Source organism: Lepidochelys olivacea, assembly GCF_965140295.1.
Source record: "Lepidochelys olivacea isolate rLepOli2 genome assembly, chromosome: 14".
Lineage (NCBI taxonomy): Eukaryota > Metazoa > Chordata > Testudines > Cheloniidae > Lepidochelys > Lepidochelys olivacea.
The window spans coordinates 6,614,465-6,635,666 of NC_140424.1; the positions used below are offsets into that span (position 1 = coordinate 6,614,465).

At 45.7% G+C, this 21,202-nt stretch overlaps 2 protein-coding genes across 12 annotated transcripts in view; one reads left to right on the plus strand and one right to left on the minus strand.

Moving 5' to 3' along the window:
• Positions 1-21,202, minus strand: part of ARSG (arylsulfatase G) — a 91,511-nt gene that overhangs the window by 66,553 nt on the left and 3,756 nt on the right. The window contains exon 1 of one of the 11 annotated variants that reach the window (XM_084648575.1): positions 6,322-6,343. The exons of 5 other annotated variants lie outside the window; for them this stretch is intronic. The gene's annotated coding sequence lies outside the window, so the exon portion shown is untranslated. Of the gene's footprint in view, positions 1-2,489; positions 2,658-4,225; positions 4,339-4,521; positions 4,566-6,154; positions 6,275-6,321; positions 6,344-21,202 lie in introns of those variants that run through there. 5 more of the 11 variants (XM_084648573.1, XM_084648572.1, XM_084648569.1 and 2 more) reach the window with 5 other exon arrangements.
• Positions 6,122-20,328, plus strand: SLC16A6 (solute carrier family 16 member 6). The gene is made up of 6 exons (XM_084648580.1): positions 6,122-6,262; positions 10,694-10,935; positions 11,706-11,849; positions 14,303-14,431; positions 15,948-16,769; positions 17,656-20,328. Exons 2-6 carry the CDS (start codon positions 10,701-10,703, stop codon positions 17,874-17,876), a joined length of 1,551 nt encoding a protein of 516 aa, XP_084504706.1. The 5' UTR covers positions 6,122-6,262; positions 10,694-10,700; the 3' UTR covers positions 17,877-20,328.

Consider the following 21,202-nt stretch of genomic DNA (forward strand, 5'->3'; position numbering starts at 1 on the left):
CATAGGTGAACACAGACCCAAACCCTTGGATCTTAAGAACAATGAAAAAGCAATCAGGTTCTTAAAAGAAGAATTTTAATAGAAGAAAAAAGTAAAAGAATCACCTCTGTAAAATCAGGATGGTAAATACCTTACAGGGTAATCAGATTCAAAACACAGAAAATCCCTCTAGGCAAAACCTTAAGTTACAAAAAGACACAAAAACAGGAATATGCATTCCATTCAGCACAGTATCGGACACCATCAGGTGGTCGAGGGACATCTACCTAGAACCATCACCATACATCGGCAATAACAGGAGGGATGAGCTAGTGTGCCGATGAGAAGCACAATCAGGAAAGTAACTCAAATACTTCCCTGATGGACTGTTTTTTCTAAATGGACAACCTACGTAATTCTCAAATACTGAGGGACAATCTCCAGTCATTGATATATTTTTCTTTCCACAACCAAATCTCTGTACAACTTTTCATGAATGATGTACACGAGTATTCGGATTCTAATATCTAAACTGTATTGTTAAATCTATTCACCTAAATCTGGGTTATTGCCGATTATGTACTCTAAGTATCATATGACTTTTAAAAACAAACTTTTGTTTGTGGATAATCTAAGCACTATACCCAGATGTACAGGCACTTTTCTCAACCTATGTATTATATAATTTTTTTAACATTAGCTTTAATAAAAGTTTTAAATTTGCTACAAGTGGGCAAAAGTCATTGAATTTAAACACAAACACCAATGATTAATGGTACAAGGCTCAAGAATCCAGAACAAGAGCCCTGCTTTAAGTCACAAACAATGGTGTGTGTAGAGGGATGTTGAAATTAAAAAAAATGAGAAGAACGAGAATCTGATTTAATCAAGTACACAGTATGTGCACTTAGAGAACAAAGCACCAAATACCTCCATGGGCAAAAGTGAACAAGGTATATAATATGACTCTTTTAAATGGGGCTAGCAATAATTTTTCAAGCCCAAAAGGTTCTTTTTCCAGAGGTTGAATAACAGCCTAAAACACAGGCTTCTTTGGAGACAGACTCCAAAGAATGGACCTTTTTGAGTCAGGAAAGCTCATCACATCATCAACCAAGTTAACTTAGAAAGCAAAACTGAATGCTGGCACAAGATGCCAGACTGGGCTGCTGCTAAGATTCAAGTATTGTTTAGCCACAGAACCGGCAGAACCAGCATAGGTAGAATAAGTGCATGCCTCCTCCTATGGCTCAGCAACATACCTGCCAATGATCCTGGTTTGGCGGAAAGTCTCTCATTTTAGTCCCAAGGTTACCCTCATTCCACAAAAATTTGGTTTCCCCTCACTTTATTCTGGAAAATTACAGAATAGAGAACCGTGGAGCTGAGGTTACAGAGTTATTAACTCTACAGCAGCATTTCCCAAACTGTGTGTCGCAACTCCCAGAAAGGGTCGCAAAAGGGTGCCGGGGGTGGGGGAGAGGGAGAGATTTTGAAAAAAGAGAGGAAAAAAAGAAAATGTAAGAAAGCCAGAATATGTCCCAGCTGAAGAGGCTCCCATCTTGCAGGGGTGGTTGGGCTCAAATCCCTGCTCCAGGTGTTACGACTTGGCTCATGGCGCACGGACTCACAACGCCACTCACTCAAATTTGGACCAGCCACTCCTCCATTAGAGGGAGCAGGCCAAACCTGTGTAGTGCTGTGACACAAACCCACACACCAGGGACCAGGCTGCAATGCCCAGAATGGGGACCCAAGCCCAGCCAGCCATGTGGGACAGGAGCTACCATTGCCAGGTGAGCACAGGGTGGGCTCGCTCTGCAAATTCCCTGCTCCCGCAGGGGCACAACCTGTTTTTCAAGTCTTTAATTTTCCAACCCCATCACCACCTCTCAGACCCCTCGCGGTCGTGTTATCTGACGCGAGGAGGTCACAGCATGAAAAAGTTTGGGAGCCATCACTCCACAGAAGGAACCCATGTGGCTTTTTATGTTTCTTACATGGATAATTTTGTTGCATCCCTCATTTGTTTAAAGTTTCATCCTGTTTAAAGTTCAAGGCAGCTAAGCTCTTTGGGACAGTTTGTTCTGTGTTTGTACAGCACCTCACACAACAGGGTCTTGCTCTATGACTAGGGCTCCGAAGAGCTACAATAATACAAACAAATAATAATTATAAAAACAATAATACCATCTGTATGTGAATTTCATGGTGGGTTGTCCTGCCTATTTTATGACTAGATCATTTCTTTTTTACACGAAAACCAAGGCAAAGCTTTAAAACAATTAACAAAAATGGCTATTTTTTCTAATGATTAAAAGTGAAATCCGCACTCAGGCTTTTAATTTGTTTGTTAAGGCTGCAAAAAGAGACCTATCATTATTGTAGCACTAAAAAGGAAAGGTTTGGGCACTAATTAGGCTTTTAAAATAATGAATTAATTAATGTACGGTCCTTGGAAGATGCAGCACGTGCAGGTGCTATGCATTATTATTAAAAGAGCAGCTTACCAGATTCCCTCCTGCAGTTCTGCTGCCCCATAGCAGGCTGGGGCTGCTGTTTTGCACTGTCACACACACTAGCCACAGGATCCCATCTTGCGTGTCTTTCTAAACTGCACATGCCAACTGTATTTGGGAATTAAAGAAAATGTTGGATGCAGCTGTTTCAAAGCAAGCAGAGTTTTAGTGGGATACCAGCAGGACCTAAAAAAAGAAAAGGAGGACTTGTGGCACCTTAGAGACTAACAAATTTATTTGAGCATAAGCTTTCGTGGGCTACAGCTCACTTCATCAGATACATAGAATGGAACATATAGCCACTCCCAGTCTCTATTCAAACCCCAAGTTAAAGGTATTTAGTTTGCATATTAATTCAAGCTCAGAGACTGGGAGTGGCTGGGTCATTACACAAACTGAATCTATTTCCCCACTGTTAAGTATCCTCACACCTTCTTGTCAACTGTCTAAATGGGCCATCTTGATTATCACTACAAAAGTTTTTTTCTCCTGCTGATAATAGCTCATCTTAATTAATTAGCTTCTTACTGTTGGCATGGCTACTTCCACCTTTTCATGTTTTCTGTAGGTGTGTCTATGTGTGTGTATATTATATATATTAATATATATTATATATTATATATATAATTATATATATTATTATATATATAATCTTCTTACTATATGTTCCATCCTATGCATCTGATGAAGTTGGCTGTAGCTCCCGAAAGCTTATGCTCAAATGAATTGGTTAGTCTCTAAGGTGCCACAAATCCTCCTGTTCATTTTGCGGATACAGACTAACAGGGCTGCTACTCTGAAACCTGTCAGCAGCAGTAACTAGCAGGTTGCAAGCAGAGAGGGGGGGAAGAGACCCATTGCTTCCTTTACTTTACACACATATCCCTTCTGTCTCCTTTCCACAAGAGAGGAGGGGCCCTTCTCTAAACAAATGGGATGCAACACTGAGCCTCCAAAACGGTGCGGGGCTTGACAGTGAAGTGGGGGGGTGACCGGTTGAATGGGAGGTTGCAGCGTGAACTGAGCGCAACCCAAAGAGCCAAGAATCGCTCCCATTCTTCGATCCGTTTCTGCTACACGCTAAATAAAACGCGACTCTTCCTACCCAGCGAGTCCCTTAAACGCAGCACGGGTGACAAGTTAACCCTTTCTTTTCCCGTTCTTCCGCAGTTAAAAGCGGGTCAGCATTAGCAAAATCACCCTCTCTTCACGTCCTCGCCGCAGTAAGATTTAAACACCCCCCCCCCGCAAGAGTCTCCTTAACCTTTTGCCCAGAGGGCGAGTGATTTTAGTTGCGGCCAGGCGAATAAAGTCTCATTCTTCCCCCCCCTCCCCGCCAGGCCCGGCCCGGCCCGGCCCGGCCCGGGGAGCAGAGCAGGGAAATTCGCAGGCGCGGCCGGGCTGGCTGCAGAACAATGAGAAGCGGCAGCCGCCCGGTTAATCCCCAGCCGCCCGGCCCACGCCATTAAAAAAAAAAAACAACAACAAAGCCCAGCTCCCAGGGAGCCGACTCCGGCACACGCAGGGGTGCAGGTTGCAAACTGCTGACTCGGGGGCTGGGGGGCCGATCCGCTTGGCTCCCTGCTCGGGGGATGCAACCATGCAACGCCAGCGCCTGGAGCCACCAGGCGGGATCCCGGCCCATTGCAGCCAGGGGACCGCTCCGCCCCCCCCACACACACACACACAGCCGCCGCCGCCACACCCACACCCAAACTGGCAGAAACCTGTTCTGCCCGGACCAGCTCCAGCCGGCGGCAGCTGCACGAGCTTCTCGAACCTGGGACGCGCTCGCGCCACCGAGCCGGAGGCTGCTGCCGCCGGGCTCGCGCCCGCCGGGGCCCCCAGCGCGAGGAGAGGCGCTTCCAGGGTTTCCCCTCCCCTGGGGGGGGGGGAGCGGGGCAGCCGCGCTGCCAGAGGCGTGGGGGAGGGGAGACACCGAGCCCGGGCGGCGCGAGCAGCAGCTGCAGCCCCCCCCTCCCCTGCTCCGACCCCTTTGCAACAGAGACCCCCCCACACTTACCCTTTGCAAGGGTGCAGTAAGCCGCTGGGGGCTGCGGCATGTTGGTTTTTCCCCCAGTTACTCCCCCCAAGCCACAGCCCCCCCCGCCCCCCCCCGAACGCAAACGGTAACTCCTCCGACCCAACTTCTTTCCCTGCTGCGCTCCTGCGGGCGGGCTGCTTGCTCGGCAGTCTGCGCCTTTGCTCGGCGTTGCATGGGTGCATGGTGATGAAATGTAGCATGTTACGATGCAGACGGCTCCTCTTCTGGCATCAAATAACGACAGGTCTAGGACCGTGGCTTGGTGCCAGCCAGGAATCCTTTCAGATTTCTTTCTGGGGTCTAGGCAGTAAACCGGGAACGTTTGGCCACGTATCCCTGGAGCAGCCTCTGGAATCCAGCTTGAAGGATGCTGAAGGTTGAGTCCAGCAGCTGCCTGCACCCCGGTCGCAGTACGGTGAAATGCACGGCTGCCCCCCGCTCCCCTCACGTCTTCCCACCCGCAAGCAAGCCGGCGGGTCCCATTCCCAGTCATAATGGCCTCATCGGGGCTATTGGAAGGAGCAGAAGAAACAGCCTTCCTTGCAGCCCCTCTTCTGGCGAGGCTGGTTTTGAAGGCCAGCGGAGTGCACGGCTGGCCAAACCACAGCCCTGCGTGCGGCTGTTGCAGGGCTGGCTGCGCCTCTGCCCTTCGCTCGGCCTTGTTACCTTGGGCGGCCTCCCCGGGCCCCGCGTCCGATGCTCCGGCGGGAGAGCATCCCCTGGCTTGTGCACGGGACGGGGGGGCAGAAGGGCCATCACCACCCCGCGCCCCCAGTGAAGGGGGGACGCCCTCTCCCAGGTCTGGGCTAGTAGCTGAAGAGGAGTGGGGAAATGCAAAGGATCAAGGGTCTCTGGGTGTGGGGGGCAGAGCCTGGGGGTTGTGAGGAGCGGCACCCCCCGGGGCGTTGGGGGAGGAAGAGGGACACCCCGGGGGCGTGCACCGCAGAGGCAGGACACCCGTTGGCTCTGGGCGGGGGAGGGGGGGGGAAAGAGTCAAGCTATCCGGGGAGGAGGGCCACCCCCTTGGGTGTGGGGTATTTGGGGGAGGGGAGGGTCACCCTGGGGTGACAGCGGCAGACCCAGGACGACGACGAAGGGCCACCCCGCCCACGCACACTGACTCTGGGCGGCAGCCCCTCCCCCCCCCGGCCCCTCCTCCCCGGCGCGCACCCCCGCGCACCCCCCCCTCCCCCCGCCTGCAGCGCACGCGGGGCTGGAGCGGCGGCGGCGGCCGCAAGCCGGGCCCGGCGCGCACATGGCGCTGCTGAGCTGCCGCGCGCGCCGGGTCCGCCGGCAGAGACCGGCTCGAGCCGGTCTATATAAAGCCGGGACGCGAGCGGAGGGGGGACAGCTGCCGCCGCCGCCCGGGCAGGAGCAGGGCCCCCGCCGCACGGGCACTCGGGCAGCCGGGCACGGGCGGGACCCGCCGGAGCAAGGCGCTGGGGGGCAGCCCGGCGCGGGGGGCTGGGAGCAGCCGGGCACAGACCCCCTAGCCCTGCTCAGTGGGGCTAGCGCCTCCTCCCCCCCCCCTCTTCTCCAGCCACAGCCCTGCACCGGGGTCCCTGGCCGGCTGCCAGCCCCTTCCCCCCCCTGCTCCAGCCAGCCCCCTCACCATGCTGCTGATGCGCCGCTGAGCTCGCCTGCACCCCGCTGTGGCTCGGGGGCGGGGGGGGTCCTGCCGCCGCCTCCTCCTCCTCCCCCACCAGCAGCAGCAAACCTGGTAAGTGAGATTCATGCTTAAAAGTTTGTTGCCTCGTGCCCGTTTCCTTATGTCTGTACCTAGGAGCATCCGTGTGTCCAGGGAACAGCTGGCTGCCCTCGCCAGCACTGCCGCCCGCGGTCACCGGGCTGCTTAAACCTTCAGAAAGTGATGCCGGACGTCTGCCCCCGCACTTCTTTTCCCTACACCACTTAGGAACCACGAGGGGATGATGATTGATGATTTTGCACCCAGATAATTTTTGCCGTGGTCCTTCTTGATCGATAGATTTTTTATTTTTTTTTTTTTTTTTGCTTTTAAAGGCACTTGCTTGGCTGTATATTTCAAAATTGCTTTTCTTTTAGTGTCTCTCGCTCATTTCTTCAGTTTTTTATGACATCTGGCGTGCCACAGATTTGCACACCGGTCTGTATCCCTAGGGCCCCCACTGCTGAAGGACCAAGAGTCTTTTAAAAAAAACTTTGAAGGAAGATTTGGACGCTAACGATCTGCTTTCTCCTGAGGTCAAGTTCCAAATCAGCAAAGGAGAGCCATAAAGCTAAGCACATGCTCAACCCCGTTCTTGGTCAACAAAGCATTGAAGTGTGTTTAAGTCTCCCTGAGGTCAGTGGGACATCAGCACAGGTTTAAATGCTGAATGGACGGGAACACATCATCCAATGCTTTGTTGAATCAGGGTGCTGAGGTCCACTTTGGAGAGGGTCCTCCGTGCCTTTGGAGAACAGATGAAGCAGCATTGAGATCCGGAGCAGGGAGGGTTCTGCATGCTTTGGGAGGACACAATGTTGGTAAAATCTGCCAGGTGGATCTGAGATTCTGTTGAAGGGGGAAGACCGGCATGCCCGCATTCTCTCCACTGAGTGGCTAGACAGCAGAAGTTTGCCCTAAGTTATTAAGGTTCGTTTTCAGTTCCTGTTCCCAATCCCCATTTTACAGAAGGTTTAGGATGCTGTTGTTGTTTGATATAGTGCCCTCTGAGAACAAGTATCTTCAACCAGTTTTCTCTGGCTGGATTTAAATGAGAACAGCAGTATGATAGGAAAATATATACAGTAACTTTGTACAACACCTTTACAAAAACCAACAATATATCTGTTTCTTCAACACAGCATCAATGTGAAAGACACTTTCCACAAGAGATGTGCTATAGCATCTCTGAAATACATGATCCCTATAAGAGTTTCCCTAATTGTGAACTACTCTAGGCATTGACTGTCTTCTGTTCAGAAATCAAATAGCATATTAGGGCGACTGCTGGAAATACAGAATTATTAATTGCCATTTCTAGCTAGCTCTGAGGAATTTAGTCTTTGTGTGTATAGTCACTAAGTGTACTTATGGAGTTACAACATGTATGGATTTGACCCGTTGTGCTTAACCAAAGAAGGCAGGTCATTTTCTTTAAGTCACCAAGTCTTTCAGCACAAACCTGCCCTTCTGCAGTCTCTTCACCCAAGTAGGAAAAGTTAGAATTTGTGTAGACAACATGCCTCCTACCCCAGGCTTACTCTTCAGCTTCCATTAGTAAGTGTTATCCCTATGGGACTCGCTTCAAGTAGCAAAACTGTAAATTCTTAAGCATCGTTAAAAAACTAGATCTTGTAAATCAATTAGTGACTTGTATCAAATGCCCTGCAGCAGCTTTTGCCATCCTTTCCATAAGGAATCTTGAAGTGCATTTGAATATACCTAAGTGCATGTTCTGAATGAGTATTGACATGATAGAATGGAACAGCTTTTAATGAATAGACCCACAATCTAGTAAAGAGTATTCCATACATACAGATTTCTGTTACACTTAAAGGGTGTGTCAGTATCTCTGTTTGAAATTAATCCTTGAACTCTAAATTTAAGCTGAAATTAGCATACAAGACCTAACAGATACCTTGGGCTTTTCCCAAATAAATCTTTATGGATGCCTTCAAGCAACTCAGGTAGAAAATTGGGGAAGGAAAACATTATTGTGTAAAGATTTGGCGGGGGGGGGGAAGGAATAGCAGACCAGGGATAAAGCAACCAGCTGGGAATAGTTCAAGATCCAAGGTTAGGGTTAGTGTGTTGTAGCACCTAGAGGGTCCCATTGTTCTGAGCATTATACAGTAAGACGTACATAGTAAGAGAGTTCACACCCTAGAGAATTTACAATTTAATGCATTGTCTGTACTTAAGCTGTAAATTGACATAGCTTCATCGCTCCTAATCCCTGAGGTAGATGCAGCTAGGTCGGGGTGGGCAAACTTTTTTGGTCCGAGGGCCACATCTGGGTATGGAAATTGTACGGTGGGCCATGAATGCTAACAAAATTGGGGGTTGGGGTGTGGGTTCTGGGGTGGAGCTGGGGATGAGGGGTTGAGGGTGCAAGAGGATGCTCTGGGCTGGGACTAAGGAGTTCAAGGGCAGGAGGGGGATCAGGGGGTTGGGGCATGGGAGAGGGTCGGGGTGCAGGCTCCAGGCGGCACTTACCTCAAGCAGCTCCCAGAAGCACTGGCATGTCCCTCATCCGGCTCCTATGGGGTTACAGAGGCATAGCTACGGTGCTGTAGCCTCCATAGTATAGACAAGTCCTAACCAGAAAAGACAGAGAAAGGGTGGGAGGGGAAATAAGCAGAGAGAGAGGTGACTTGCTCAAAGTCACACAGCAGGTGGGTGACAGGGCCCTCCCGCAGTGTAGATCATGATGTCTCTCATACCTCTCTGTCCATCCTACTCAGAAGCACAGGCCTTAGCCCTCCTCAGCTAGTGGGATGCTTGTTGTGACACAGGGCCTTGGTTTTTACTGGGAGCTCCAGAAAGAGAAGTATCAGAAGGGTAGCCGTGTTGGTCTGGATCTGTAAAAGCGGCAAAGAGTCCCGTGGCACCTTATAGACTAACAGACGTATTGGAGCATAAGCTTTTGTGGGTGAATATCCACTTCATCTGATGCATGTATTATATGTCTGTTAGTCTATAAGGTGCCCAGAAAGAGAAATGACCCTTTGCACTTGTGTATGTTGAAGGCTTACAAAATAAAATGGAGTTTTGACCTACTCTGGTTAGCTGGCAACAGGGACTCCATGAGTCCTCTTGGTGCCGTCATACCCGCTACAAGGCCAGTTTTCAGAAAGCACTAAGATTAACCCTGGGTTGTGTGGGTTTGGGGGTCTTTTTCTGTTGATTTGTTTTTCGACATAGTATTGCAGTACTTTTAAAAGCTAATCTGCCACATTTATCCCTGGTGTAACTCCACTGACATCAAAATAGAGTTACACCAGGATGATTTGGGCCTAGCTTAATATCCTGTAGGGTATTAAAATACTCCAGAAAACCAAGCAGTGTTGTTAACAGTAGGACTTATTTACATGTGTATGCCAGTCCTAGCCTGCAGACTAGATTAGTGGTGAGCGTGAAGTCACCAGATGCATGATTGGGTGTTTCACTGAGCACTAATCAGCAATCTCTCGCATGTCATCATGATTGAGACTTATGGTAAGGGGACACGTGGTTTTCCTTTATAATGTGTTCAGTGCCTTCCTTCACTATTGCTGTAAGTGTTCAGCCCATCATGCAGAAGCAATTTGGTCTGTCTGTTTTGCAGGTCACCGTTAACTTCCTCAGCATCAGACAAACTGATCCTAACAAATCCTTGTTTCCAGGGGAAAAGCTTCAGAATAGACCAATGTTTCCTAGCCCCAAGAACCACTAGGGGCTGCACCCACCTCCAAATTCATCTTGGCTACTTAAGGGAGAGGTGAAGGGAACAGAGGGTTGGTTTGGTTGGTTGGTTTTTTTCCCTGTCTTATGTCTTTGATGATCCAAGCCACTCCACTCTCTTTCCTTGAATCTTAGCAGCCCCTGTGAGTGCTCAGGAAAGCATTTAATGGCTTTAAAAGCCACAGGAAAAAAATAGCTTCTAGCTGATTTACGTAACTAACCAGCTCTGCAGAAACCATGTAGAGCTGAGTTGGAGCTTTGGACTGTGACAGCAGAGGTCCTTGAGGAAGTGCAAGATGGAAGTCTCAGCCTCCTGCTACTACTTTATGTTTCATTCAATGTCAGCAAGTTAGAAAAACTTGATTGTTGGGGCATTGTTCTGAAGTCTGTGTCATTTCATGAGCCCTCTGGGGCTCTCCTGTGGATTTATTTATTTTTTCATGAATTGTATCTCGCATTTAACTCAGATGACTGCTTTTAATCACTGGTTTTGCTGATTGGGACAGCTTGTCCTGATGCTGAGTGATGAGTTTCTGGTTCTTGATTCAAAGGGCCCACTGACAAACCACTCCCATCTCATCATAGAAAAGAGAAACTTCTACCTGAGTCCCCTGTATTTAATCTCACAGCAGCAGAACGAGAAAGGGACTCTCCTCCCCAATATTTTTTATGTGATGTTACCATTATTAGGCTTTGTAAAAAATGAATTTAAAAAGTTTTATTTTTTTCCCTCTATTCCAGATTAAGAATGACTGTCAACACTATAAAAATGTCATGCACCACCCCAAATGTTTATACTAAAGTGCCTGATGGAGGATGGGGATGGACTGTTGCTTTTGCTTTCTTTGTTGTGGAAGCACTTACATATGGTATTATAAAATCATTTGGAGTCTTCTTTAATGATTTGATGGAAAGCTTTGATGAAACGAACAGCAAGATATCGTGGATCATTTCAATATGTGTGTTTGTACTAACTTTCACAGGTAAGTGCACAGTACATGTTCAGTTTGAAAATTAAGGGTCTGTGTTCATGTTATTGTTGCACCCGTATACATATTGGGATCTACACACATTCACATCACTTAGTGTATATATACTCTCTCCTCCTCTGAGCTATCTATGGTTGATAGCCTGCATATCCCGCTATCACGAACCATAAAGAGCAAGGAAACGAGGGGGTAAGTCATTCAACGTCCCATCCCACACTCTACTCATCAGTTCCCTTTCTTAGTCTCTGCTATTTCCACAATTCACTTCTTCATTCTCATTCTGAACCACCACAGATGGGGCCTGGGATGAACTGGGCTTTGTACATGTCTCTGCTTCTGACTTCTTGTGTGAGCTTGGACAAGTCACTTAAGATCTCTCTATCTCAGTTTCCGTAAACATGAGGGATAGATAACAATGAGCACCCAACTTTTGTAAAGTGACTTGCCATATATAGCTGGTAAGTGCTATAAAAGCACTAAAGGTGAAATTGTGGCCCCATTGAAGTGGGAGTTTTGACTTCAGTGGGGCCAAGATTTCACCTACAGTATTTATTTCAGGCTGCAAGATTTCTTGCTGGGTAGAAAATGCTTGGGGAAGGGCAGATAGAGTGGCAAGGGTGTGGGCGTAGACTGGCATGGAGCAAAGAAGAGTGTCAGAGTGACTAGAAGGATAAAAGGAGAAAATGGGGAGAAGAGATCAGAGACAACAGGCGTTCTGCAAATTACTGTCATGCTTTATGCACTTTTGTCCCCCGCCAATGCAGCTCCTTTGTCTACAGTCCTGAGTAATCGTTTTGGTCATGGTCTTGTGGTGATGGTCGGAGGTATACTGATCAGTATTGGAATGGTCACGGCCTCCTTTGCACGCACAGTTGTCGAGATGTATATCACAATTGGCCTAATTTCTGGTGAGTTACTTCCACATCTCTCAGATACTCCGTCTACTGGTGAAGTTTCCAGCAAACACAATTTAGGATTCCCTTATCCTAAACTGGCTTGCGTTTTTTTTTTGTGGTTTTTTGTTTGTTTTGGTTTTTGTTTTTGTTTAATGACTCTTCGTCTTACTCCTTATGCTCCTCCCAGTCCTGCTTCCTTGTTGTTCCTCTTTTATCATTTGCCAATTCTATTTCTTGTTGTTGTTGTTTCAGGCTGCCACCTACACTTGGAACCATCTCCCATTTCTCATTCAACAAACCATCTCGCCTCTTCATATTTCTCCTTAAAACCCATTTCTTTCACAAAGACTGCCTGTGTCAGTCACTTCAAAACTGATTTCTTTTCTAACTCTCCCACAGAACTCTTGCCTGGTTTGTTTGTTTGGGGGGGGAATATTAAGGGGGCATACTGCATTTTATGATCTCCTAGGCATCAATGTTTGTTTTCCAAACCGATGTGTACACTTGATATATAAAATTCAGTTTTTGTGCATGAATAAAAAGCCATCACTTAGCTTTGCAAAGAGGATATTTAGGTTGCTATATATATATATATTATAGTGTGTGTGTGTACGTACGTGTGTGTGCGTGCGTGCACGCACACAATCTTCTGGAAGATTTCTGAGTATTGTTATCACACCGAAGTCACTTGCCTTGCTGTGAAGAGTCTCATTCCAGACGCTTCTGAAATTATTTCCCTTTCCAGAGAGAGAGGATGAGCTTGTGGTTAAGTCACTGAACTGGGACTCTGGAGATCTGGGTTTGATTTCCTGCCTCTGCCTCACACTTCGTGTGTGTTACCTAGGCCAGGTCACCTGTGGCTTGATCCTGAAAATTGTCAAATAATCCTGTAGATGTGCTGACCACTGTCAATTCCCTATGACTAGGACGCTACCAAATTCACAGTCAAATGTGGTCAATTTCATAGTCATAAGATTTTAAAAATCATAAATTTCATGATTTGAGCTATTTAAATCTGAAATTTCACTGCTGTAATTGTAGGGATCCCAACCTAAAAAGGAGTTGGGGCGGGGGGCTGGGAATAAGGTTATGGTAGGGGGGTTGCTACTTCTGTGCTGCTGCTGATGGCATCGCTGCCTTCAGAGCTGGGCAGCTGGAAAACAGCGGCTGCTAGCTGGGGCCTGGCAAGCAGCTGCCACTCTCCAACCACCCAGCTCTGAAGGCAGCACAGAAGTAAGGGTCACAATACTGCGACCCCTCTTCCCCGCAGCTCCCTTTTGGGTCAGGACCCCCAGTTTGAGAAACGCTGGTCTCCCTCATGAAATCTGTATAGTACAGGGTCAAAGCACACAAGACCAGATTTCATGGTCCATGACACATTTTTCACGGCCATGAATTTGGTAGGGCCATACCTATGACTTCAGTGGAAGCTGAAGGTGCTCAGCACCTTACCAGGATTGAGCCCTTGAATCTCCCTGTAGCTCAGTTCTCCATCTGTAAATTGGGGATAATGATACTTGCCAACATGGCCAGGGTGTTTTAAAGATAAAGCTATTGTCCAGGAAGTGCTCTGACACTAGGGTGATGAGCACCAGAGACACAAACCAGTAACTAAATAAATGATCCTTGGAAATTCCAACTGGAAATTCCCAGTTATTTGAGAGTAGGAAGCAGGATCTAGTGCAGGGGTGGGCAAACTTTTTGGCCCGAGGGCCACATCAGCGTTGCACAACTGTAGGGAGGGCTGGGTAGGGAAGGCTGTGCCTCCGCACACAGCCTGGCCCCTGCCCCCTATCCGCCCCCTCCCACTTCCTGCCCCCCTCAGAACCTCCAACACCCCCATGCTCCTTGTTCCCTGACTGCCCCCTCCTAGGAACCCAGCCCCCTATCCAACCCCCCTGACAGCCCCACCAGGACTCCCACCCTCTGCTCCTCATCCCCTGACCGCCCCCTCCTGGGACCCATCGCCCCAATTGCCCGCCCCGGGATCCTGGCCCCTTGGGACTCCCAACCCTCCCTGTTTCCCATCCCCTGACAGCCCCCACCCCCAGAACCTCCACCCCATCCAACCGTCCCCTGCTCCCTGACTGCCCCCCAGAACCCCCCACTCCCTTACCATGCTGCTCAGAGCAGCAGGAGCTCGCAGCCGCGCCACCCGGCCAGAGCCAGCTGCGCTCCGCACACTGCCCAGTAGGAGCGGTGGGCCTGAGCACTGCCTACAGGGGACAGGGTGGGAGGCGTCGGGGGCCAGGCAAGACAGTCCCGCAGGCTGGATGTGGCCTGCAGGCCGTAGTCTGCCCACCTCTGATCTAGTGGGTCTTGGCCATGGTCAGTCATTCTGTTTTTCCCTAGGTGAGTTACTTAGTTGGCAGAACTGATACCATAATTTCACCACCAGGAAAGCTGGCATTCGCATCCAGCTTGCTTCCTTCCCCATTATGACAATTTTTGACATTTATTCACAGGCTTGGGATACTGTCTGTCTTTCCTCCCGACTGTCACCATTTTGTCACAGTATTTTGACAAACGGCGTTCACTGGTCACTGCAGTGGCGTCCACAGGAGAATGTTTTGCTGTCTTCTCTTTTGCACCAGGTATATAGACCAAAATATTGTAAACACAAGTGTACGTAAGTAATACATTCTGTGATCCTCCTACCAATCAAATGAGGGCCCGATTCTTACATAAGCTGACACCTTAATCACAACTATATTGATTTCATTGACACTTGTAGTTACTGGGCCAGTGCTGTCCTTACTAGGGTAAAACTCCTTTTGAAGACGTTGCCTGAGTAAGGACTTCAAAATTAGTCCCAGTGGAATTTTTGGATAGACCGCTTAAATGCGTTTCTCCTGCATAGTATTAAGTTTAGATCCTAGTTATTCTGGTCACAAGACAATGACATGTCTTAACTTTCACTGAAGATGGAGTTTGTGGGGGTGTGCCAGGAACCCAGAGCTCCCAGGAGACACAAGGTCTCTGGACAAGTAGCCCTAGCCTTCTGCTGCCTTTCTCTGCCTGAGAAGAATGCAGAAGAAAACTGCATGGGGAACCCATCTCCTGCATGGTGTTACATCATAGGGAAACAATCTGCCCCTGTTATTGGCCAAAAAAAAAAAAATCAATGTCGGGGGAGAGGCTTGGCTTTTTAGTCTCAGTCTGTGCTGGCCAAATAGGGTAAACTACACTGTTACACCATCTGGTAGGTTCCCTGTACAGCTCTGGCAAGCTAAAAATAAGGCAGGGTAGTTACCATGGCTACTTTATAGCATGGGCTGTAACATGGAGTTAACCTCAAGCTCTGTCTTCACTAATCTTTCAGAGTATGTGTCATGTGAAACCTAACCCCAAGGTCTTGAGAGATTGAATTGCATGAGACCTTCCTAGAATTCCATAAGCAGACAAGAAGCTTTTTCTAGTACTGTACTTTCTGGAAACCCACTCCCCATCATCTTTGCTTCCTCTCATTTAGCTATTCTGAAAAAAGTGCTAGTAGAAGAAACCTGCCATTTCTCTACTGATCAGATAATAGTCTACTGGTGTGCCTTCAACTAATGCAAAATACCCCTTTTCAGTTAAAGAAACCCTTGTAATGAAAGGCTTGTATGTAAGCACCAGCACACAGTTTGAATTGAAAAAAAACATCCCCCTTACTGACTGGCTTCAGGATGGGGTCAGATAGGAAAGGAAACTTTAAAACAGAGTTCACACACACTCATTAAAAATAATACCTAGTTGCTCCCTGCTGGTCAAAGTGCCTGCCAGCCCATGCCAGTTAAGAAATGTCTGAAAAGACTGTTTACCAGAGAAGAGAAGGGAAATCCCATAGTTACTACACGTCAGACTCTAACTACTAGCCAATGTAGAATAAGCCTAAAACTGGGAATCTGGAATTCTGATAGTGAGCCAGTGAGTGATCTTGAGCAAGTCACTAAGTCTATGCTTTCAAAAGTGGCCATTAGTTTTTTAGGAGCCTAATTTGAGACACCTTGGACCCTATTGCAGCAGAGTTTGATCCAATAACTTTGATTTTTTTTGTGTGTAATTTAAAAAAAAAAATTAGAGGCTTCCTGTTTTTAATAATTTCTTCTCTGCTCCCCATTTCCCCAGCTATCACCTCTTTGAAGGAGCAGATTGGTTGGAGATACAGTCTCCTGATAGTTGGAGTGCTACAGTTAGGCATTGTCATCTGTGGATCACTGCTGCGACCTATTATTATCCAAGCACAGGAAGAAGTGAAAGTATTGCCAACAGAAGAGCATACAGAGACTAAGTACATGCTTGAAAATGAGCAAACACGCACCTCAATAGATTCAATTGACTCAGGAGTAGAAGTATCTACCTCACCCAGCAGTGTGCCTGGAAACACCAAAGCAGAGCTGAAAAGTGAAGAACCAAAGGAAACCATAAAGATGCTTGTTGAAGCTAGCAGCTCCCCTAAAGAACCAAAAATCCAACTACTGGACTTTTCTGTGATGAAAGACCACGGCTTTATTTGTTATGCACTTTTTGGTCTATTTGCTACTCTGGGATTCTTTGCTCCATCACTCTACATCATTCCTCTCAGCATCAGTCTTGGTATCGACAAGGATCGTTCTGCATACATATTGTCTGCAATGGCCATTGCTGAAGTCTTTGGAAGAATTAGCGCCGGTTGGCTCCTCAACAAGAAGCCTATCCGCAAGATTTACATTGAACTCATATGTGTCATTCTGCTCTCCATAGCTCTCTTTGCCTTCCCTCTTGCCTATGAATTTTGGGGATTGATGATATGTAGCATATTTTTTGGGTTCATGCTTGGAACTGTAGCGGGCACACACATTCCAATGTTAGCCGAAGATGATGTGGCTGGTATTGACAGGATGTCTTCTGCAGCTGGAGTGTATGTGTTCATTCAGAGTTTAGCTGGGTTGGCTGGACCACCCCTTGCAGGTAACTTTAAAATACGTACCTTTTTTGAATAGCTGAAATCAGCTACTCTTATTGATGCCTCTTCCTAATAACCATGTTGCAATGGGTTAGGCCTGTGGTTAGTGTTACTCCTGTGCCTGGGTGGGAAGGTGAGAATACCTTATAACAACCTTTCTGACTGAACTAGGAGCAATAGTGGTAGGCTCCAAGTAATGATGTCCCATCCAGCCCTCTTGAGCTGGAAAGAAGGTTGCTGCAATGCAGAAATGCAGCACTGCAGTGTCTTGGACATGAGGCATCCTCTATAGAAGAGCCTCAAGGAAGGAAAATATTGCACGGCTAGCCTGTTCCAGTTAGAATCCTAAAACTGGCATTCTTTCTGGGTTTTAATGAAATATACACATGTAAACAACTCATTTATACAGTGCCTTCTAGCCATACACCCTGAAAAATAAGTCAGTCCTGTATTGGCAGATATCAGTTAAATATGTAGTAAGTTAACCCTTGATATTTTAAGGCTTAAAAAGGTACCCGTAATGGTTAGCTGATTACCAGTACCTAACTATCTTCAACTTGCAATATCATACAAATACAGGTTTCAGAGTAACAGCCGTGTTAGTCTGTATTCGCAAAAAGAAAAGGAGGACTTGTGGCACCTTAGAGACTAACCAATTTGAGCATGAGCTTTCGTGAGCTACAGCTGTAGCTCACGAAAGCTCATGCTCAAATAAATTGATTAGTCTCTAAGGTGCCACAAGTCCTCCTTTTCTTCATACAAATACAGTGGCAACTATATTGAAAAGTTGGGAGGGGGGTGTTTTTGAGGTAATGGGATGGACAGAAAAATGGTGGACAAGCGTGAGATGTGATTATTATTTTTAATAGATTTAAAATGCTTCCTCCATAGGTGTGCTAGTGGACGTGACACAGAACTACAGATCAGCCTTCTACTCCTGTGCTGCTGGCATGATACTGGGAGCTGTGTTTCTGTCCTTAGTAAGACCCTGCAAGGCAGTCCTGTGTCAAGGTCAGAAGCAGGGTGTAGAAGGAAATGCATCGGAAGCTTTAGAAGACATACCAGATGACTTTATTGAAATGGATCTTGGAAAAACAGATGATTCAGTATAAAGCTGTGACAGCATAGCATAAAAAAGTTGGTCCTTATAAATCAATACACTCTGTGTTAAATCTGGGAAAAACAAGTCCGCTCTGCTCCATGTTCTAAAACTAAACTTCAAAGGGAATGCAAAATCTTAATATGAAAAAGTTGCCATCAACAACTATTCTTCTGGAAAGATTGCTTTTATTTTTTTAAACCAGCAATGGTAGGTTCCATATGAGATGTCCACGCATTGCTAGCTACATAAGAATACTCCTGTCCCGCATGAAGAGATGTGGTTCACATTTCTGCTTTCCTAATACATGACATGCATACCTGAAGTTCAACTGCTCTTAAGTGGAAAACATAAGGTTGTATGGATGAAAATCCAAAGTGGCCCATACAACTAAATCTATTAAGTCACAATCTTTGATTGCCTCGCAGGCTTCCCCAACTGTAAATCTTATTCAGTCACAGAATAAATAATGCAGAAGAAATTATTTAAATATAAGTAATTTGAACTCTTGAGTTTTCTATCAGAAGAACATGGACTCTTGTTTCAGATCATTGTAAGGCGACATAAGGACAATAGGGTAGGCTAATTAGTTAAAGTAGAATTATTAGTCAATTGGTTTTTAGTTAACTTGAATTTTGTAAATGCTGGGAAGTTAGAGGTTACCACTTATTTTTATGGCCAGTTATTACTGCAGATATTTCACGATAAAGTTATTTCTTTACAAACTAGCATCCTACAAATCGTTTCCTGTTGATAGCAAGATGTATTGTCTTTAATTTAAACCAGTATTTATTATTTTAAGTTATTCTAGGATTGTTAAAGGCTATCAGATAAATAATTTGAATTGGAGAGAAAATATCTGATTTAGCAGAAAACCTTTTTACCTCCTTTGCACCAATCCTTTCAAGGCCGATCTTGTAAACTCAGTTTGATTTTTGTTTTTAAAATCACAGGTTGTTGTGAATGTGGCCTGATTTTTATTATGGTGGTCTTAGACAACTATGCTCTTAAAATTATTCTGTGGTAGACTGAATGCAAGAGACTATCCATCTTTTAATAAACTGTAGGTCATATCCTCAGCTGGTGTAAACTGATATAGCTCCACTGAATAGCACTAGCTGGGAATCTGGTCCTGTATGATTAGCACCCAAACATATCTGCAACTTTCACTTACCACAGCTGCACATAAAGAAATCTTTGCAGCACTACTGAATTAACATGAATAAAGTCAGCACAGCTAATACGAAATAGTAAAGGCACTTGGCCATTACCAGAACCAGTTTACATTATTAGAATACAATCAGTGTGTTCATAAGCTTCTGTAGGCATCAAATAACTGGTCTTCTACGACGGAAAGAAAATCATCACTGTACCTGGTTCCCATTGAAGTCAGTATTTTGCCACTCACTTCAGTGACAGCAGGACTGGGTCCTTACTGTGTTTCCTGTTTGTATTACCTATAAAGAAGGGAATTCTGAAAGACAACAAATTGGCTGTTCACTCACTCCTATTTTGATAAATTCCTTTATGCATTTTTATGCCACTCAGCAACTCAGGGGGACAAGTAAAAAGTTTGTTTGGTTCTAAGTACGCATACAGCTTGACATGTTTCTCTGTATTTAAGTGAAAGTGGCACTGTCTATTAACTGCTATGCTATGTATTTTATCAGCCATAGAAATGTGGGACAATCTCTGTATAGAACTCCTCTTTTTAGGAAGGTGTTTTTGTTCAAACTGTCTTAAATGTCCAAAAAGAAACACATTCCTGCAACAAAGTGGCTGTAGCAATCTATTGTTACTGCCTGAGAACTAGTGAGCCTGTACTGCAGTTTGTTTCTTTTTTTTTTTTTAAATATATATGCCTTCAGCACTTTATCATGTACAGCAGAACCTCGCTAAATTGCATGAATGACTGGAAGATCCATTGTAGATGACTAGATTTTGTGAATTAGCGAGTAAGCGAACAAACACAATACTGCATCACAAAACTTTATTTATTTTTGTAAATGTTTGTTTTTAATTTATGCTAATGCTTCTGGCATGCTGGTAAATGTACTGTAGAATATAATTGTAAAATTAATGAAGTCTTAGTAATACAAGACCTCACTACAGCACTTTGCTATTATAAACTTGTTTAGAAGTGGGAGAGGCCGCCAGGGTGTGTGTGTGTGAGAGAGAGAGAGAAAACTACCTGTTCTGCAGATTAACGAGGTTCTACTGTCACTTTTTTACAAGGATTTCCAATACAGATTCAGTAATGTCTATAAATGGCTGCACAGTAAGTCTCTGTTTATGTCCATAGCAAGAGCAGGCACGTGCATGTATGCATATGTGCACAAAAGACCCAGAAGAAGCAGGCTTAACGCGTTCCAACCAGGATTTGCTGGTTTGTTCTGTAATGTATTTAGTGAAGTCTGGAAGTGACATAAAATACTGAGTTTTACAATAAAGTTTTTTGAAAAACACTTTTTGCCCCTTTCATTTCCAGATCTCTTCTGCATTCTTTACCTAAGAGTGCTGTGCTTCTAGTTGTCCTGTAGTAACCTTGCAAACAGTAACACACACCCTTGTGAATAAAAGGCTTGATTATGATTCCCTGTTTAGACAGGCTTTCAGGAGTGCATTGCTATCACATGCAGCTTGCTGAGATTGAAGAACTGTGTTTACCCCATGGCCTGAGCAACCATGCATTCTTTTATATTGGTTGCCTGTGAGAGGGTGGATTAACACTGACCTTAAATGAGAACTGGTGCTCTTGTAAAATGTGTACCACTGTACTCTGGGCTATAATCAGTGCATCATTCTGACAGGTAACTGTGCTGTAATAACATATACACATTTGAGGATCATCATCATATCTAAAACACATGTAATTATACTGTCTCAGTGAATTAGAAAAGAATATTTGTTATATTACAAAGCAGCTGGCTGGTGCCTCAAAAGTAAAACTGTAAATTGCACAGGGCCATAACACTTCCTGAGGCATTAACTTTCTCTTCTGCAAAACCCTGGTTCTTACTATATTACTTTAAATTTAACCCAATTCTCCCCACTCCCTCCCACAATTCCCTATTTAATTAATAGCTCATAGCATGAAAGTGGGTAGTAAGTACTATTACTAGTTATTCATTGGAGGAGAAATCTGTGGCACTTTCTTAATGTGACTTGTTTTATTTATACTATATACATCAGTCCTGGAACAAAGGTGATCAAACACCATGCAAGCAAACCTCTCTTTCAAAAATCCCAGTGTCAACACCAATAGCCAGTTTTCAGGAAGCAACTCTGCCACAAGAATTAACTGTTTAGATTAAGGTGGACAGTAAACATACTATTTGC